This window comes from Meira miltonrushii (genome assembly GCF_003144205.1).
Source record: "Meira miltonrushii strain MCA 3882 unplaced genomic scaffold FA14scaffold_2, whole genome shotgun sequence".
Taxonomy (NCBI): Eukaryota; Fungi; Basidiomycota; class Exobasidiomycetes; order Exobasidiales; family Brachybasidiaceae; genus Meira; species Meira miltonrushii.
Window position 1 is genome coordinate 1645417 of NW_020289944.1, and position 15223 is coordinate 1660639.

Here is a 15223-nt window from a genome sequence, read left to right on the forward strand (position 1 = left end):
ATTCACTAGGTTTCAAGACAAGGTATGAATTGAGTTTGGGTCTTCCATCAGTCAAAGGTATGTACAAAATTTCGTAGCATCAAAAAAAGAGTCAAGGAACTTGGCATGGCTGATCACATACAAGATATGAGAGACAGGCGTGGAATAAGAAGAGAAACAAAAAAGGGCTTCCATCTTATCGAATTCACGTAGATCAATACATGAGCGATAAGATTTTGAGAGGAGGGAAGAAAAATAGACCGTACATTCGGGTATTTTATTATTACGTTCGATTAGGACGTTGAATCGATACTCAAAGCTAGCGAATGATTTTATTCAACAGCTTCTGTTTCACCTGCCTTTCCCTTTCCAGCAGCACGTTGAGAAGCATCTTGAGATGGTTCTCCTGCGGCTGGTTCTCCACTTTCACCTGCCTTCTTTTCGACTGCGTATCCGTTTGTTCCGATTTCGATTCCGGATCCTTTTGTTGCACCAGAGTATGCTGGAATTTGTTCTTCTCCGGCAGTTGCGCTGGTTGCACCGACTTCATGGGCGGCATTGTGTTGTGTGTTTGCAACTGCTTCACCTGCTTCTTCATATTCGTCGTCCTCCTCTTCAACGGATGAACCATCTTCTTCCTCTTCCTCTTCTTCTTCGCTACGGTAACCTGCAGCACGAACAGCTGCAGGAACAGGTCCGCTACGGTCCATTTGTTCACTGGAAGTGAGGTAAACCTTACTGAGTTGTTTGATGTCATTCCACCATTCCATCAATTCTTCATGAGAACGTGCACGGAAAGTGTATGCGTGATCGCTCTTGCCCAAACCAGGCAATGATTTGACATTGGATGTCTTGGCTGAGATGTGGAATTTGTGCGATTTGGAGGCCATTGTGGATGGTGCGCCAAGGGTGCATTCAGGCAAGAAGAGAGACAATTCTGGGTGAGGATGACGGGTTGTGTCGGAACTGCCGTGTTCGTGCAAGTAACCGGCAGGAGTCAAAACATAGAAGCTTTCCTTGTATGTCTTTGTGAAACGCTTCTTGCGCTCCAAGATACCTTGGTGAACAGGGATAACGGATGGGTCATCCTTACCAGGGTAATCAATTGTTTCAGGGTTACGCAATGGGGTGTCTGGGTCCAACAAGTGATCACTGCGAGCAGCGAATGCGATCCATTCAGAGTTGGGTTGCAAGCTGCGCATTTCTTGACCCAAGCTCAACCATGTGTCTTGAACTTGAGCGGACATACGACCACTCCATTCATCGAATGTTTGCCATGCGGATTGAATGCTGCGAACAATACCTTCTTCGAAGTGGGCAGAGTTTTGTTGCATGATAATGATACTCTTTTGCAAAGCATTTTCTTCGTTCACTTGACGTTGCAATTGACGGAAAACGTTCATGTTTGCGGTATAAGGGTCTTCCTTGGCTGTAACGCTCATTGGAGTGTTTTTCAACAAGGTGATCGAACGTGCCAAATCAGAGATCATTTTTGTGGACATTTCACGTTCCTTTGCGACACTGTTTGCCAATTTGCCGGTGTCTTGTTGAACGTTCTTTACGTGAGCCTTGATTTCAGAGCGCAACTTTTGCAAATGTTGGACGATTGAACCTTCAACAGTTTTAGCCAAGTTTGCATGATGATCAGCAATGATACGTGTCTTATCACGAATGCCGTAGTAAACGTCTTGGATACCATTTTCGCCCAAGAATTGGTTACCTTCGCGGAATGGAACTTGAATAACACCGCCCAATTTTGTTAATTCTTTTGCGGTATTGTATTCGATATCAGCAATACCCTCAAAGTAGCTGATCAATTGTTTTGTGATGTGCTTCCAACCTGTAAAACGTTCGATCAAGATATCAGATGGACGTAATTCATGTGGTCCAGTGTTCTTTTTGATCAAACTAGCATTGCGACTGGCAACGGTCGATTTACGACTGAGGCTAGAAGCGCGGGAAACGCTGTGAGCGTCGTATTGTGACATGTTTGTGTGATGGAAGAGGAAATAAAGTTGTAGACGAGATGTCCTCTTTTAAGGTGATGGTGGGTAAGAGAATGAAGGGTGATGAAAACGTGCGAGTGGATTTGGGTTTGATTTGACACTCTTTTGTCCATCCGCATTACGTTTTTTACTCAACCCAAAGCGCACAATAACTGTCTAGACTTCTCGGACGCTATTGCCGTAAATCAAGTCGGAGCACGCACGTAAGCACTAAGAATTTAAAGACGCATGGGGTTGAACGAGCAGCAACAGCAGCAGCAGCAGCAAGCAGGATTATGCTAAGAAAAGGGCTAGAAAGTGCACATTTGCATTCCTTCTTCTTCTAAGGCTGTGCCCTGCTCTGCGCGGTAAAGCGGGTACCGACCGCAATGTGACGTAGCCTATTTTGGCATTTAAACAGTCTGTGGAAAATTAATTCAACCGACCTCCACTCTATTAACGTCACTGCTGATATTGTCCCGGAAGTAACTTTTAGCGTGAGCCATAACAGAGTTGGTGTATGATGTGGAATGATATGCTTGCAAGAAGGGGCACGAATCTATTCTTGGTACTGCTAGTCTATCTTGTTAGTGAAGCTGGGGCATGCTTAAAACACCATTCACCGGGGGAGAATCATCGGAAATACAAACGGGTCCGACATTAATCCATTCTAACAAATTCGTCATTCATCACGGCGAGGTCACAATAATAAATAATATTCAAAGATGGTAATATACAATTAGTAAAAGTCGTCATAAAAACTTTAAATTCAAGCAAGCAAAGCGTTCATCCCACTCGAATTCGGTTTAGGAGCATCAGCGGCATAACCACTCGTTGCACCTCCGAAATCATCTCCCAACATAGAATAAGGATCAACCTCATCATTTGATTCATTGACTGATGCAATAGGTCTCTCTTTCCCATTACTGTTTTCATGTTCGTCCTCAGTGCCATTGATTGGCTTTTCTGCATCTTGGTCGTCATCCTCTGTCTCTTTTTCCACTGCATTATGTCCTCCAATTTCCGGTGAAGAGGAAGGTGCGGCTTTTCCAGATACTTTTTCATGTCCATTCGCATTTGCTGTAGATGAAGTATTACCAGAATAAGGGGTACGTGTTAGTGGTCTTGAATAAATATGAGAAGAAGCATGTCTCCTAGCCGATTCATCTAAAGCAGGAGAATCTGGCATATATCGTGCTTTTGTTCCTCTGATAAATGTTTGTGGTTGTCTGTGAAAAATGCTTGCCAAAGTTGCACCATGCAACAAAAGTTGATCTAATAATTGTCTATCCATTCGATCCGTTTCCGTGCTAATTGCAGGTTTGTCAGCCAACACAATCTTTCTCGCTGCTGCTGGATCGGTGGAAAGCAATCTCCAATAGATAAATCCTCTATCACGACAATCAGGATTATCAACTTCTTCCGTGGCCCACTTCAGCACTTTTGGCACCAGCTCGCCTCCTACCGTTGGACGCTTCAAGAACAATTTGACAGTTGCTGTCAACAAGGCCAATTGCACTTCGACCGGCTCTTCCAAGAAGGTATACAAAAAGTCTTCTAATAGTTCGTCACTATTTTCGATGCGATCAGCGTATTGACCTATAATCCAAATCATTGCCGCTTTTGCTTCAGGTTCATCCAAGCTGTCCAAATTCTCGCATAATGTAGCAATGACCGATTCATATCGATTGGGATATTTGCGGAAGATATCCTTGATAACCACAATTGCTTCTTGTACCACATAATTCACTTTTGTTTGAATTAGAGTGAGCAATGTTGAGATACAACGATCAGCGGCTGATTCAATCTTGATTGCCAATCGTCCAATCGACCGAACTGCCTTTCGTACGAAATCCACGTCCACCTCGGTTGCATATTCTCGCAATTCTGCCAAAACTTGCTCGACATTTCGCTCGTTCGCCAGTCGATACATGATTTCCAATTTGGCCATCTTGACGTATACTGGGTCATTATACTTACAGAAGAAGATCTTGACTTCATTCTGTAGAACAATTGGCCTTCTTTGGATGACGAGTAGAATATTACGCAGGGCCACATACTGCACTTCGGGACCGGAGGAAAGTAGCGTTACCAATGGGGGGCTTAGCTTCTTGCAAAGGCTTTCCCTGAATTCTGCCGAAGCAATGTAGTTCATCAAATAGAGAATCACTTTTGTTGCAGTAAGCACGACTGCTGAATTCGCATGTTGTAGTCTGATTGCGATTCGTTCAGCCAGAATCTCCGCATCTGCATAATCTTTTGGTACAAAGAACATCAAAGCTTCCAAGATGTATGTTTGTCCCCATTCTGAACAATCAGGTAAAGCGCTGACCAATTTGCTCGCAACCGTTAGGTTTAGTTTCAGTTGGATGTTATCGCTGCGTTCTGAGATTTCTACTAAAGCGGCAACTGCATTTGCGACAACAGTTGGATTTCCATCGGCCAATAGATCACGCAGCATTCCAATAAAGCCTTGCCTATCTACCAGCCTATGATCGTGCATGTATAGCTTAGCAACACAGATTGCTGCTGTCTTGCGTACGTATGGATCTGAATCTTTGAGAGAATGCCGTAGTGGATCGATAAGAGCTTGCAAGACGGCTGGAACGGGGATGTATGACATTGTTCGGATAGCCAAAGCGCGAATGAGAGGATTTCGATCATTGCAATCGGACAAGAAACCAGGTATTGCTTCTGGTACCAAATCGGGTTTCGATCGTCCATAATTGATCAAATAGAGATAAACCATCTTTTTGATTTCCAAAACTTGAATGTTCATACATGCTACCACATCAGCGAATAACGGGCTCATATCATTTCCCAACGTTGCATTTGCGATAATCTTTTTCAATACTGTTTTCCTTCTTACCCATCCTTTATCCTTTTTATCCGATAATAGTTCTGCTCGTAACTCTTGCACCTTTCCACGCTGAAACAGCTTTGCATCTTTACCTGTATCAGCCATGTTAGGCAGACAGATATAGTGATGAAGTTCAAAGTGATGGTGTTATGGAATGACGGTAAGTGGAAATGATTCGGAGTTATGGATTCCGTAGAATTAAGGCCCATGCATGCTGTAAAATAGACTCAAACGCGTACCCTTCTTGGCTCGTCCAATGCCTAAATAGAATACAACAATGAACAAAGGGACGAGGGAGGGCAGAATTGTTGGCCATCTCGCATTCATTCTTCCTTCGTTCTCTCCAATAAAGTGAATTAAACAAACAAAAGGATCACCATTACATCAATCTCTGAGCTAAATGCAAGCAAGGGCCAAGAAGGGATAGATAGACAACGTAATCGAAGCAAGATCCCCAATAATAAACGATGCGATTGGAGTCTTCTAATGATATCATTGCTAAACATGCTGGTCCACATATAGAAGTCACACCCGTATCCCGACATAATCAAGTACATACAACCCCATGGTTCTAAAGTGGTGGTCATCGGGTTACGGAGAGGTTGAAACTGAACAGCATGATTAACTTGCCCGCTTCTTCAATGATTGACGCGCTAAATGCATAGAACGGGAAAAGTGAAGTTACGCATTGAATACAGGTAAAGTGCCTAAATCGGGATACGGATTGTGTTCCATAAGATCTCTGGGGAAGAAAAGAATTAAGTTTCCCTAATCGAAAGAACATATATTAGTAGCAATAAAACACCTTTTCTCGCTTCTTCCTTTCGTACATCATCCTTTGTATCCGAATCATGTCTCCTACACTACGATCTAGAGATCAGAACGGGAGGGCACACACAAATGGCAACAAGGACAGCGATCCAGACTCCACAGATCTGTCAAAATGGCGATTGAAAGTCGAAAAAGGAAGACATGTTTGGCATTATCTGAAAACAGATGAACAATGTCAACAATGGCCACAGACTGATGAAGATAAATTCTGGCTAGGGATCGATATCGGCGCACCTACTTTGCCGAAACCAAAGACACCCTTGGACGCAGCAAAGAATGGCTTTGAATTCTATAGACGCATTCAGTCTTCCGATGGACATTGGAGTGCTGCTTATGGTGGTCCACTGTTCCTTATGCCTGGTTTGGTGATCGGAATGTATGTCACTCAAACACCAATCCCACAAGAATGGAGAATAGAGATGAAACGATATTTGCTCAACAAGGCTAATAAAGATGGAGGTTGGGGCTTGCATACAGCAGGTCCATCTACTGTTTTTGGAACAGCATGCAATTATGCTGTTTGCCGACTACTAGGGATGGAAGCAGATCATCCAGCTATGATCAGAGCCCGTGCCAAATTGCATAGCTTGGGAGGAGCTACCGGTATTCCATCTTGGGGTAAGCTTTGGCTCGCTTGTCTGAACGTATACGAATGGGAAGGAATGAACCCTATCCCGCCAGAGCTGTGGACTTTGCCAGACTGGTTGCCAATTCATCCTTGGAGATGGTGGATTCATACACGTATGGTGTACATCCCAATGGGCTATTTATGGGGAAAACGCTTCAAGGCTCCAATGGATCCTCTCATTGAATCGTTACGAGAAGAATTATACGTCGAACCATACGAAAGCATTCAATGGTCAAAGCATCGAAACAATATTGCCGAAATTGATGTCTGGGCACCTCATACGCGCACATTGGAGGCTTTGATGGGTGTCTTGTCGGTGTATGAATCGTGCGGCGGTCTCCCTCCTCTGCGACGTGCAGGAATGAGACGAGCTTATGAGCTGCTAGTGATGGAAGATGAAAACACAGGCTATCAGGATATCGGACCCGTGAACAAGATGCTGAACTACATTTGCCGATGGATCGAAGAGGGACCCGATTCGGAAGTGATGGCGAATCATCGTGAAAAGCTGAAAGATTTCATGTGGATGAGCGGAGAAGGTTTGATGATGACAGGTACGAATGGAAGTCAATTATGGGATGCATCGTTTATTGCTCAGTCTATGGTTGATTCTGGGCTAGTAGAACAGCCGGAAAACAAGAAAGCATGCGAAAGTATCTTGGAATGGCTCGATGAACATCAAATCCGTGAAGATCCAAAGCATTACAAAGAAGCATATCGATTCAGCACCAAAGGAGCCTGGCCTTTCAGTACAAAAGAGCAAGGATACACGGTTAGCGATTGTACTGGAGAAGGAATGAAGGCGACAATCATGCTACAAAATGAGGCAGGTTTAAAAACGAGAATATCACAAAGAAGATTACGCGATAGTGTGGATCTCTTATTGACCATGCAGAATCCTAGCGGTGGATTTGCAAGCTATGAAACGATCAATGCTCCCAGTGCGATCGAGTTGCTGAATCCAGGAGAAGTCTTTGGAAACATCATGCGTGAGTATGATTATCCAGAATGCACAACATCCGTCGTTACTTCTTTGCTTATGTTCAGAAAGATTGACGATTATCGTTCCGAGGATATCGACAAGTGTATCAAAGGAGCGGTAAAGTATATTCTTGCAGCTCAACAGCCAGATGGATCATGGTTTGGATCCTGGGCTGTTTGTCATACGTACGCGATGATGTTTGCACTAGAAAGTCTCTCGCTGGACGAACAAACATACGAAACGAGCGACGTTGTGAAGAAAGCATGTCATTATCTTTTGGATCGTCAACGTGAAGATGGAGGATGGGGAGAAAAGTTTGATTCATGCGTGACAGGCCGATACATACAAGCAGATTATTCTTTAGTCGTTCAAACAAGTTGGGCATTGATTGCACTTTTGCATGCCAAATACCCTGAACCGGAACCGATCAAACGTGCTGTGAAAGTGATTATGAAACGTCAAAAGCCAGATGGACATTGGGATGATGAAGATACGGTTGGTGTGTTTAATAGGAATTGCGCTATCGATTATCCACTTTATCCATTCTCTTTTTCTGTTTGGGCATTGGGTAAAGCACATAGATTCTTGGCAGCCAAGAATGCCCTGTAGAGCATGTATGTGTACAACTTGAATGAATACCTAATCTCTCTAATCTCATGGTCATCACGTGTTAGTGATCAGCTGTTTTTTGACAATTAGAGGGACCCTTACTAACAATCTGTCAGTCGAGCAATCTTTCTCACGCACTAGCACGGTTCCGTTCTTTTTAGCTTCCGTCGTTTTAGTCTTTGAATACAAAAATTAGGGGGTTGTATTACGTATATCTTCCACTAAAAGTTCAGACCCTTTTTTTCTAATACAAAAGATGATTATTTTGTATTGCTATTGTCTAGACTTTGGTGAAAATGCCGCGGTAAAATTCGACGCGTGTTTCGATAGAGAGTGACGCTGTGCCCGAGTAAAGATAACAAAAATCTTTTCTGCCCCCGTTCTGATGACCCAGCTCTTTTTTTTTTTTCGTTGGAGAGGGGGAGGGTTTTTTTTATTCAATTCAAATTATTGTTTTTTTTTCTTCAGAATAAAAATTTTATTAATTCAAAGGCGGGAAAGCGGTATTAAATGAACCTCCGTTTGGAAGAAGAAGAAGAATCTAGATTTGTTTGGAAGATTTTTTTTTTCTGGTTGGGTTCAACGGGTATTTTCTTGACCGATGAAAAGAATATGAGCCGATATGCACAGCTTTTTTGGAAGTTCCAGACACACACACACACACACAATTGCCAAGAAGGATTTAGAATTAGGATTTGGGTTTTTGTTTTTGTCGGCACTTTTGGTGAAGCGAAGGACAATCAGTGCATACATCTATGCAGACCAATGTCAAAACGGTGCAGTTTGCATATCGTTGGTGAAAAAGCAGAGGAAAAAATTTATCGGGAACGAGTGTCGTTACCTTTTTTTGGAAAATTTTTGAGATTCTCTCAATTTTTTTTCTGTTGCTCTGACTTGCTTCAAAAATTTTATGGCATAACGTGACCAAGAACAGTTTATGCACATCCGACTGGAGAACATCATCCACATCTGGGCAAATCAAAATTCTATCAACTATCTCCACCTCATCAATCATCGTCATGTCGACATCACACTGCTAACATTGGACATCACCAATATTCTCGTCCGCACACTATCAGAAACAGCAAAGCGAACTGAAGTTTAAGGCATTCTTCCAATCGACTCGATCATTCGAAACCTTGAATTTCAACATATATCGCCACCAATAGTCTATCATCTTCATCAGCAGATTAGTATTGAGATTGTATCGCTTCTCTCAAGTCTATTCGACATATCACCCATCAGCAATCTCAACCTCCTCCATCTCTCGCACGCCTACTTTGTCCAGGCGTCATCCAAAGGTATCGAAAGGAGAGGGGCTGTGCAGGTATAAGGACATCGGTTGTAAGGTGTAAAATAGGTGGGAAGAGGAGGAAAGGAGAGAAAAAGAGTGTACTTTTAGAATCTTGTGTGCGTGAAGAACATCACAGATTTATTCCAAGGTAGTGGCGGCCGGTATAGGTCACAGCAATTTGGGCGTTTTTACGTACGATATGAGTTACCTATCACAAAACGGGACTTGGTCCACAGCAAATCAAGCCCCAATGACATCACAAGCAGGTGCTTCGATACATTATAGAGCATCGCATCAGCCGGATGCGCAAGCATGGCTAAATTCTTCCAGCTCATCCCATTCATCACCTTTTGCTGCTCATTCAACCGAAGGTACAAATAGTCCAATGCCATCTTCTTCAAATATCAACAATGGCGGCCATCCGATGCTAAGTAATCCATTCGATCCAAACGCTTTCAGGATGCCGGCTTTTTCGAATGCACATGATCCGAGTATGGCCGCACCTTTTGCTGCACTTTTACATCAACAGCAGGCAATGAATGGGTTCGGTAATGTACCTGGCATGAACATGTCTCAACAGACGTGGCCCCATCTTCAACAATTTGATGCAAGTCAAAGTCATATGAATGCAACCGGCTCGCAAAATCCTTTCCAAGGTTTTCCTGCTGGAATGCAATCCGGTCATGGTGGGTCGCAACCGTTCACGTCTATGAATCAATCCAATACATCTTTGGCCAATTTCCCGATGCTGTTGAGCGCCAACAATATTACTGCAAGTCCTTCATCGATCGGACGTAATTCTCCGAATGCGAGCAACCATGTATCTGGAGTGCCATTTGTTCCTGGAGCATCTCCTGCTTTGGTCAATTCGATGATCAGTCAAAATACAAGTCAAAGCAACAGTCTTGTTGGAACGCCAAGTGATGGCTCTATGCATTCTTCTGATATGGGAATGCAAGGATCTTCAATGCCTTCCACCAGCAATGATGCACAAGCTGTCAAGACTAAACGTTCTTCCGTTGGCGGTAGTACCGCAGGCACGCATAGAAGGATCAAATTCCGTCGAAGCAGGACTGGCTGTCTGGTTTGTCGAAAACGTAAAGTGAAATGTGACCAGGACGGATTGCCGTGCAAACAATGCAAATTTGGAAAGAGAGATTGTCATTATGAAGAGAATCCGTTGCCAAAACGTCGAAGGAAATCGACTGTTAGTAACGTGCAATCAAACGAGATAAGTGATGCAGAGAAAAAGAAGGGTAAAGCTCCTTCTCACTCAAGCGAGTTGAAATCGTCAGATCAACAGTCAATACCACAAATTACCGGCCAAGTTGCGCGAAAAGACGATCAGTCAAACGTTTCGCAACAAGCAATCTTTGAAAAGCTAAGGCAGGCTGCTAGTCAATCTTCATTTATGAATTTGCCTGACTATGGCAGTAATTATGGAGGTGATGATGATTCAAAAGAACCATCTGAGCATTGGGCCAGCACGGGATCTGCGTTCAGCGCTTTTCACGGTGGAGGTGATGGCGAGTGGAATATCACTACACCCTCAACCGGTGCAACTTCTTTGCATACCGTTGACGGCGAAATGCTGGGCTCGAACAACAGTAGCAGACGGGTTACGCTATCAGATGATCGATTCGAACAATTCGATTTCGGATCTGGAACGGCCAACTTGAATGGCAATCAGACGAACGCAGGCGGAATTGACATATTCGCCGGATTTGCAGCTGGTCAATCAACGAATCTTGATGGAGACCATGCAGCAGGCATTCAAAATGCGATCAAAGACCGTAAGACATCCTTGTCACCTTTACACATGGATGCTATGCACAATCGACTTTCCTTTGATCACACTGGCATGTCGAATAGGATAAACTTTCAAAATCAATGACATAGTCAATTGCCAGCTTATTTATCCCACAAACAAACAAAACTTTGTACTTCTTAACAAGCATGTAAAATTCTTTTCCCCCTTCATGTGTACATACACTCATAGGAAACTATGTAACAACATCCCATTCGCGGCCATTGTAGAACAACCCAACATGCACCCCAAAATCCTCTCTTCCGATCCTTCTTCTTTATTTGAAGGATTGAAGAAACCAAAAGTAGTTCTTTGTATTTTGACTTGCTTGTATTCTACAATAATTTACACACCATCATATCCCTTTAATGATCATTTCTACTTCAAGTTGATTGTTTGTTTGTTGTTGGAATACGCGGTAATTCTTCTTTCTTACGCGTTAAGTGTTTAGGTAAATGCATAAACCGCGTGGAGAAGAAGCAACACAATCAAACATTCTCAAAACCATCATCAATACAGCAGAATACAAAATGAGCGGATTAGGAGCAGCGAAAAAAGTCCGAGGGGCACTGATCGTGATCGAAGGATTAGATCGAGCAGGAAAGAGTACCCAAGTAAGTCGAATTGCCCAGTCAATCACAGCAAAAACAATCAAGTTTCCCGAAAGAACAACACCGATCGGTAAAATGATTGATTCATACCTTGGTAAAATGAGTGAAATGGACGATCATGCAATTCATCTACTATTTTCGGCAAATAGATGGGAAAAAGTTGATGAAATATTACGATCTCTAGATGATGGTCAACATGTCATTTGTGATCGTTATGCATTTTCGGGAATCGCTTATTCGTGTGCAAAGGTGAGAATGATTGATGGAACGAACAGAGGGAAAGAAGCTTTGACTGACCCATTCCTTCTACCCATGCAGGGACTCAGTCATGATTGGTGTAGATCGCCAGATGTGGGACTGCCTTTACCAGACTTGACGCTTTTCTTATCCTTGACGCCAGAAGTAGCCGCTCAACGAGGTGCTTATGGTGAAGAAAGGTATGAGGTAGTTGCTATACAAGAAAAGGTCAAGACTATCCTGTCTCAATTGGGCTCAGAGACAAACGTTGGACCTTGGCAAACGATTGACGCAGGTCAGGATATCGATAAAGTGACAGAAGATTGTTTAGCAGAAGTGAAGAAGGCAATCGACTCAGTTCAATTAAAAGGAGCTCCGATAGGTAAATTGTTCACATAGATGAAGCGGAGACATACTCATCATATTGTAATCTATACATCAAATGCATGCTTTGCATCTCATTACCTGCTCCTATAATCTCTACCGCCTTCTTGCGCCGCCTGCTGCTGCACCAACGGGAGCTGGACCACCTGCTCTGGTTGACTTTAGACGAGCTCCAGAACCCGAGCCACCGCTAAATCCATCACCGTTTTCTGCTTCGTCATTATTCGCATCAGCGATCTCCGTTGGGATTAGCATCATCAAAACGACAGGTAAGATGTAATACCAATATTTTCGCACGAAACTTTGTTCTTTCGGTGGTTCTTCCCCGGGTGCTAATGGAGAGCCATCTGGTTTTGTTGGAGGAGCAGCAGGAGGTAAGACTGTAAGTGGCTCTTGTGGCTTATTCATATTGATAATCACTTGCTTTGCCGTTGGCACAGTCGCAGCTGATAGGATAGGACATCCGTCGACATCTAATTGTGAGATATCTAATCCAGCCAATTCGTAGCCCAAGCTCAAAACTTCTTTACCATCCCTGTCAGTATGTACTGTGAAGCTTTCATCACTGTTTGAAGCCAAGTGACACTGTAATGAATGAGGAAATGTAGTCAGTATTTCGATGTTCACAATGGTTACCAGAGCAGAGTTAAGCACTCACTGTTCTAGCGAAGGTGATAGGCGCTAAATCATCAACTGTGTTTGTGCCTTCTGATGTTAAAGCGAGCTGATACAGTGATCTAGATGTAGATTCATACTCCGGTAATGCTTTCCATGGCTCTGTATTTCCCGATAGGTCTTCATAAAGTGCACCTGATTCTGCCGTTCGAATAATTCCACGTTTAACCCAATCGCCCGAGCCTATCCGATGATGCAATGTATAGCTATCTGCGATAACACAGCCTGCTTGTAAGGCCAAAAAGCCGATCAAAGGACCGAATGACCTCATATTGAACTGTCTGTGTATGTGATGGTGAAGGCAAGGAGAACAAAAAGACGCAAGTAGTTTAACAGGCTCATAATGCGTTTGGGCCAACCTTACGCCTTAAAATCCACGTGCATAGAAAAAGTTCGCGTTGGACTCCTTCTCATTCTTGAATCCTCACAAGGAACGTCACTATCAGCCTTTCCCTCTGTGTGAGGATCCTGCTGACTATACCAAGCACATCTGCCAAACATGTATGGGCTCTTGTCACGAACAGTGTTTGTGCGACCGACAAACATGTTGATCACACAGCCACTTCAGGTCTTGAGCATCGCACGGGAACTAGGGAAAAGATCAGGAAATAAGCTCATACGATTTCGTGCTGCAAGGGTAGGTGTTGAAGAGGGAACGGTAATCTCTGACAAAAATGTATAAATGCTTACGCCCCTCTTTTACTTTGCTTTTTTTCATTTCCTAGGAACCTGATCAACAAAGACTTCTTAATTTTGGCTCGTTCACCTTTCAAGATTCAGAAGCAGCAGGTGAAATCGTTTATCAAACTTCAACCATAACCGTACCGATCAACGGCAGAGCGGCAAGCAATTATGAAACATTAAAGTTTGCTCCTAAAAAGAGGCAAGACCAAGAGATTGGTTTGATAGAAGTTGCATCAATGGTTGGATTACCTCTAAATATTTCGGGAAGACAGGTGATACGACAAAAGGTTGAAGATGAAACAGAAAGTCAAGTTGCATCAGAGTCAGAGTTAAAGTATGTTCTAGCACCTATCTCTCAATCTTTACCAGAAGTCTCGTTTCAGGCAGAAGTCAAATGTGAAAGAAGGCAAAATGGTGAGTATACAGAATGACGATAAGTTATAAAGCAAGAGAGACTGACATATCTTTTCATCTACCCTCGTCCTCACAGCATCTGAGAAAATTCGATCGGGCAAGGGAATGTTTTCAAAAAGATACAGCTTTGACAGTGAAGCACCTATTGCAACCCGAACATTGTCACGATTGGACAGTGCTTGGGAAAAGTTTGGTGGTTTTACAAATCGGTACCAAAGAAAGTCAGTCTATCGGGAGCAACAGTAGACGGAGGCAGAAGAGAAGGACGACGAGATAGCAGTGGGGCTGTTAAGACCTGAGTTGTATTTTACTAATATCCATGTAATATAATGTTGTACTGTAAAAAGAAATGGGATCGATGAAGAAAGTAAAGTAACACCATCAACTTAGAACGTGTATCCAGCGAAGGAGTGCTAGCTTTGCAAACGGACAAAAGGTGGACGAGCTTTTTCACACTCTTGCCTCAATTCGTTGTCACAGTGGGCTGAAGTTGACAGATGTTAATTTACTCCCTTTACCTATCATATTCGGGTACGTTCCCTCGTCAATAGGCCTAAAGCAGCGGCGCTCCTCTAAAATGAAGTCTTAGATCATCATCTTCTGCGCACTACAGATTTGTACGGTAAATCTAGGCCGTTGCCTCGGATGCAAACACATCAGAAGACGACTCTTTCCCACAACGACTCAAAACTCGAATGACGGACATGAGAGGTGAATACAATTGCAAATATGGTCGTACACTTGTTATAACTTTATTCGGAAATCTTTGCCAAAATCTCGGAGTCGCGAATCAAAAGGTATTCCTACAAGAACAAAAAAAGAAAGGGTGAATTAGCTCATCTGTAATGCTTCTTCAAAATGCACTTTCACATACTCACCTCTTCTTGTACTTTGATCGAATTACCTCCCCATCCTGGTAAAAGAACTTTATCACCAACTGAAACGCTTGGTTTGATCAATTGACCATCCTTATCTCTTGCACCAGGTCCGACAGCAACGACATGTGCTTCAGGTAATGGACTTGTTGTAGCAGAAGAAGGCAAGAATAAACCGCTTGCAGTCTTTTCGTTTGGTTTGAAACGTTGGACCAAGATTCTGTCCAAAAGAGGAACGACTGATTTGACGTTACGGATAGTAGATGCAGCTGCGCCAGACATTTTGATTTGAAAGCTGTGGTGAGGATGAGGTGAATGTGCTGATGATGAAGAATGTATGGCAACGAGGATGAATAAAAAAGTGGCGG

General features: G+C 43.2%; 8 protein-coding genes across 8 annotated transcripts; 4 read left to right on the forward strand and 4 right to left on the reverse strand.

Annotated features, from left to right (window-relative positions):
- Positions 1-41: 41 nt before the first annotated feature.
- On the reverse strand, positions 42-2212 carry FA14DRAFT_133219 (uncharacterized protein). The gene has a single exon (XM_025496966.1). The coding sequence runs from the start codon at positions 1965-1967 to the stop codon at positions 312-314; it is 1656 nt and encodes a 551-aa protein (XP_025355488.1). The 5' UTR covers positions 1968-2212; the 3' UTR covers positions 42-311.
- Positions 2213-2667: 455 nt separating this feature from the next.
- On the reverse strand, positions 2668-5005 carry FA14DRAFT_160445 (putative beta-adaptin). Its single transcript, XM_025498679.1, has one exon. The coding sequence runs from the start codon at positions 4927-4929 to the stop codon at positions 2734-2736; it is 2196 nt and encodes a 731-aa protein (XP_025355489.1). The 5' UTR covers positions 4930-5005; the 3' UTR covers positions 2668-2733.
- A 458-nt stretch (positions 5006-5463) lies between these two features.
- FA14DRAFT_160446 (putative lanosterol synthase) lies at positions 5464-8223 on the forward strand. Its single transcript, XM_025498680.1, has one exon. It carries the CDS (start codon positions 5676-5678, stop codon positions 7872-7874), a length of 2199 nt encoding a protein of 732 aa, XP_025355490.1. The 5' UTR covers positions 5464-5675; the 3' UTR covers positions 7875-8223.
- A 1144-nt stretch (positions 8224-9367) lies between these two features.
- Positions 9368-11062, forward strand: FA14DRAFT_154614 (uncharacterized protein; the record flags this gene model as incomplete). Its single annotated transcript, XM_025497703.1, has 1 exon — positions 9368-11062. The coding sequence occupies one exon, from the start codon at positions 9368-9370 to the stop codon at positions 11060-11062; it is 1695 nt and encodes a 564-aa protein (XP_025355491.1).
- Positions 11063-11480: 418 nt separating this feature from the next.
- FA14DRAFT_144872 (thymidylate kinase) lies at positions 11481-12273 on the forward strand. Its single transcript, XM_025497257.1, has 2 exons — positions 11481-11835; positions 11905-12273. The coding sequence occupies exons 1-2, from the start codon at positions 11506-11508 to the stop codon at positions 12220-12222; spliced, it is 648 nt and encodes a 215-aa protein (XP_025355492.1). The 5' UTR covers positions 11481-11505; the 3' UTR covers positions 12223-12273.
- Positions 12274-12303: 30 nt separating this feature from the next.
- FA14DRAFT_178567 (uncharacterized protein) lies at positions 12304-13153 on the reverse strand (the record flags this gene model as incomplete). Its single annotated transcript, XM_025500858.1, has 2 exons — positions 12304-12792; positions 12866-13153. 2 exons carry the CDS (start codon positions 13151-13153, stop codon positions 12304-12306), a joined length of 777 nt encoding a protein of 258 aa, XP_025355493.1.
- A 154-nt stretch (positions 13154-13307) lies between these two features.
- FA14DRAFT_160448 (uncharacterized protein) lies at positions 13308-14331 on the forward strand. Its single transcript, XM_025498681.1, has 3 exons — positions 13308-13519; positions 13608-13980; positions 14057-14331. Exons 1-3 carry the CDS (start codon positions 13382-13384, stop codon positions 14224-14226), a joined length of 681 nt encoding a protein of 226 aa, XP_025355494.1. The 5' UTR covers positions 13308-13381; the 3' UTR covers positions 14227-14331.
- On the reverse strand, positions 14280-15184 carry FA14DRAFT_144875 (putative heat shock protein 10). Its single transcript, XM_025497258.1, has 2 exons — positions 14859-15184; positions 14280-14783 (listed from the first exon to the last, which is right to left on the reverse strand). The coding sequence occupies exons 1-2, from the start codon at positions 15135-15137 to the stop codon at positions 14733-14735; spliced, it is 330 nt and encodes a 109-aa protein (XP_025355495.1). The 5' UTR covers positions 15138-15184; the 3' UTR covers positions 14280-14732.
- Positions 15185-15223: the final 39 nt, after the last annotated feature.

Excerpts from the sequence above, each read along its gene's own strand:
- FA14DRAFT_160446 (XM_025498680.1), top strand. The coding sequence starts at position 5,676 with ATGTCTCCTACACTACGATCTAGAGATCAGAACGGGAGGGCACACACA.
- FA14DRAFT_160448 (XM_025498681.1), top strand. The coding sequence starts at position 13,382 with ATGTATGGGCTCTTGTCACGAACAGTGTTTGTGCGACCGACAAACATG. Across the intron at positions 13,520-13,607 it reads TACGATTTCGTGCTGCAAGG|GAACCTGATCAACAAAGACT; the intron begins GTAGGTGTTGAA and ends TTCATTTCCTAG. Across the intron at positions 13,981-14,056 it reads ATGTGAAAGAAGGCAAAATG|CATCTGAGAAAATTCGATCG; the intron begins GTGAGTATACAG and ends TCGTCCTCACAG.
- FA14DRAFT_144875 (XM_025497258.1), bottom strand. The coding sequence starts at position 15,137 with ATGTCTGGCGCAGCTGCATCTACTATCCGTAACGTCAAATCAGTCGTT. Across the intron at positions 14,784-14,858 it reads CGATCAAAGTACAAGAAGAG|GAATACCTTTTGATTCGCGA; the intron begins GTGAGTATGTGA and ends TTGTTCTTGTAG.
- FA14DRAFT_133219 (XM_025496966.1), bottom strand. The coding sequence starts at position 1,967 with ATGTCACAATACGACGCTCACAGCGTTTCCCGCGCTTCTAGCCTCAGT.
- FA14DRAFT_160445 (XM_025498679.1), bottom strand. The coding sequence starts at position 4,929 with ATGGCTGATACAGGTAAAGATGCAAAGCTGTTTCAGCGTGGAAAGGTG.
- FA14DRAFT_144872 (XM_025497257.1), top strand. The coding sequence starts at position 11,506 with ATGAGCGGATTAGGAGCAGCGAAAAAAGTCCGAGGGGCACTGATCGTG. Across the intron at positions 11,836-11,904 it reads TCGCTTATTCGTGTGCAAAG|GGACTCAGTCATGATTGGTG; the intron begins GTGAGAATGATT and ends CTACCCATGCAG.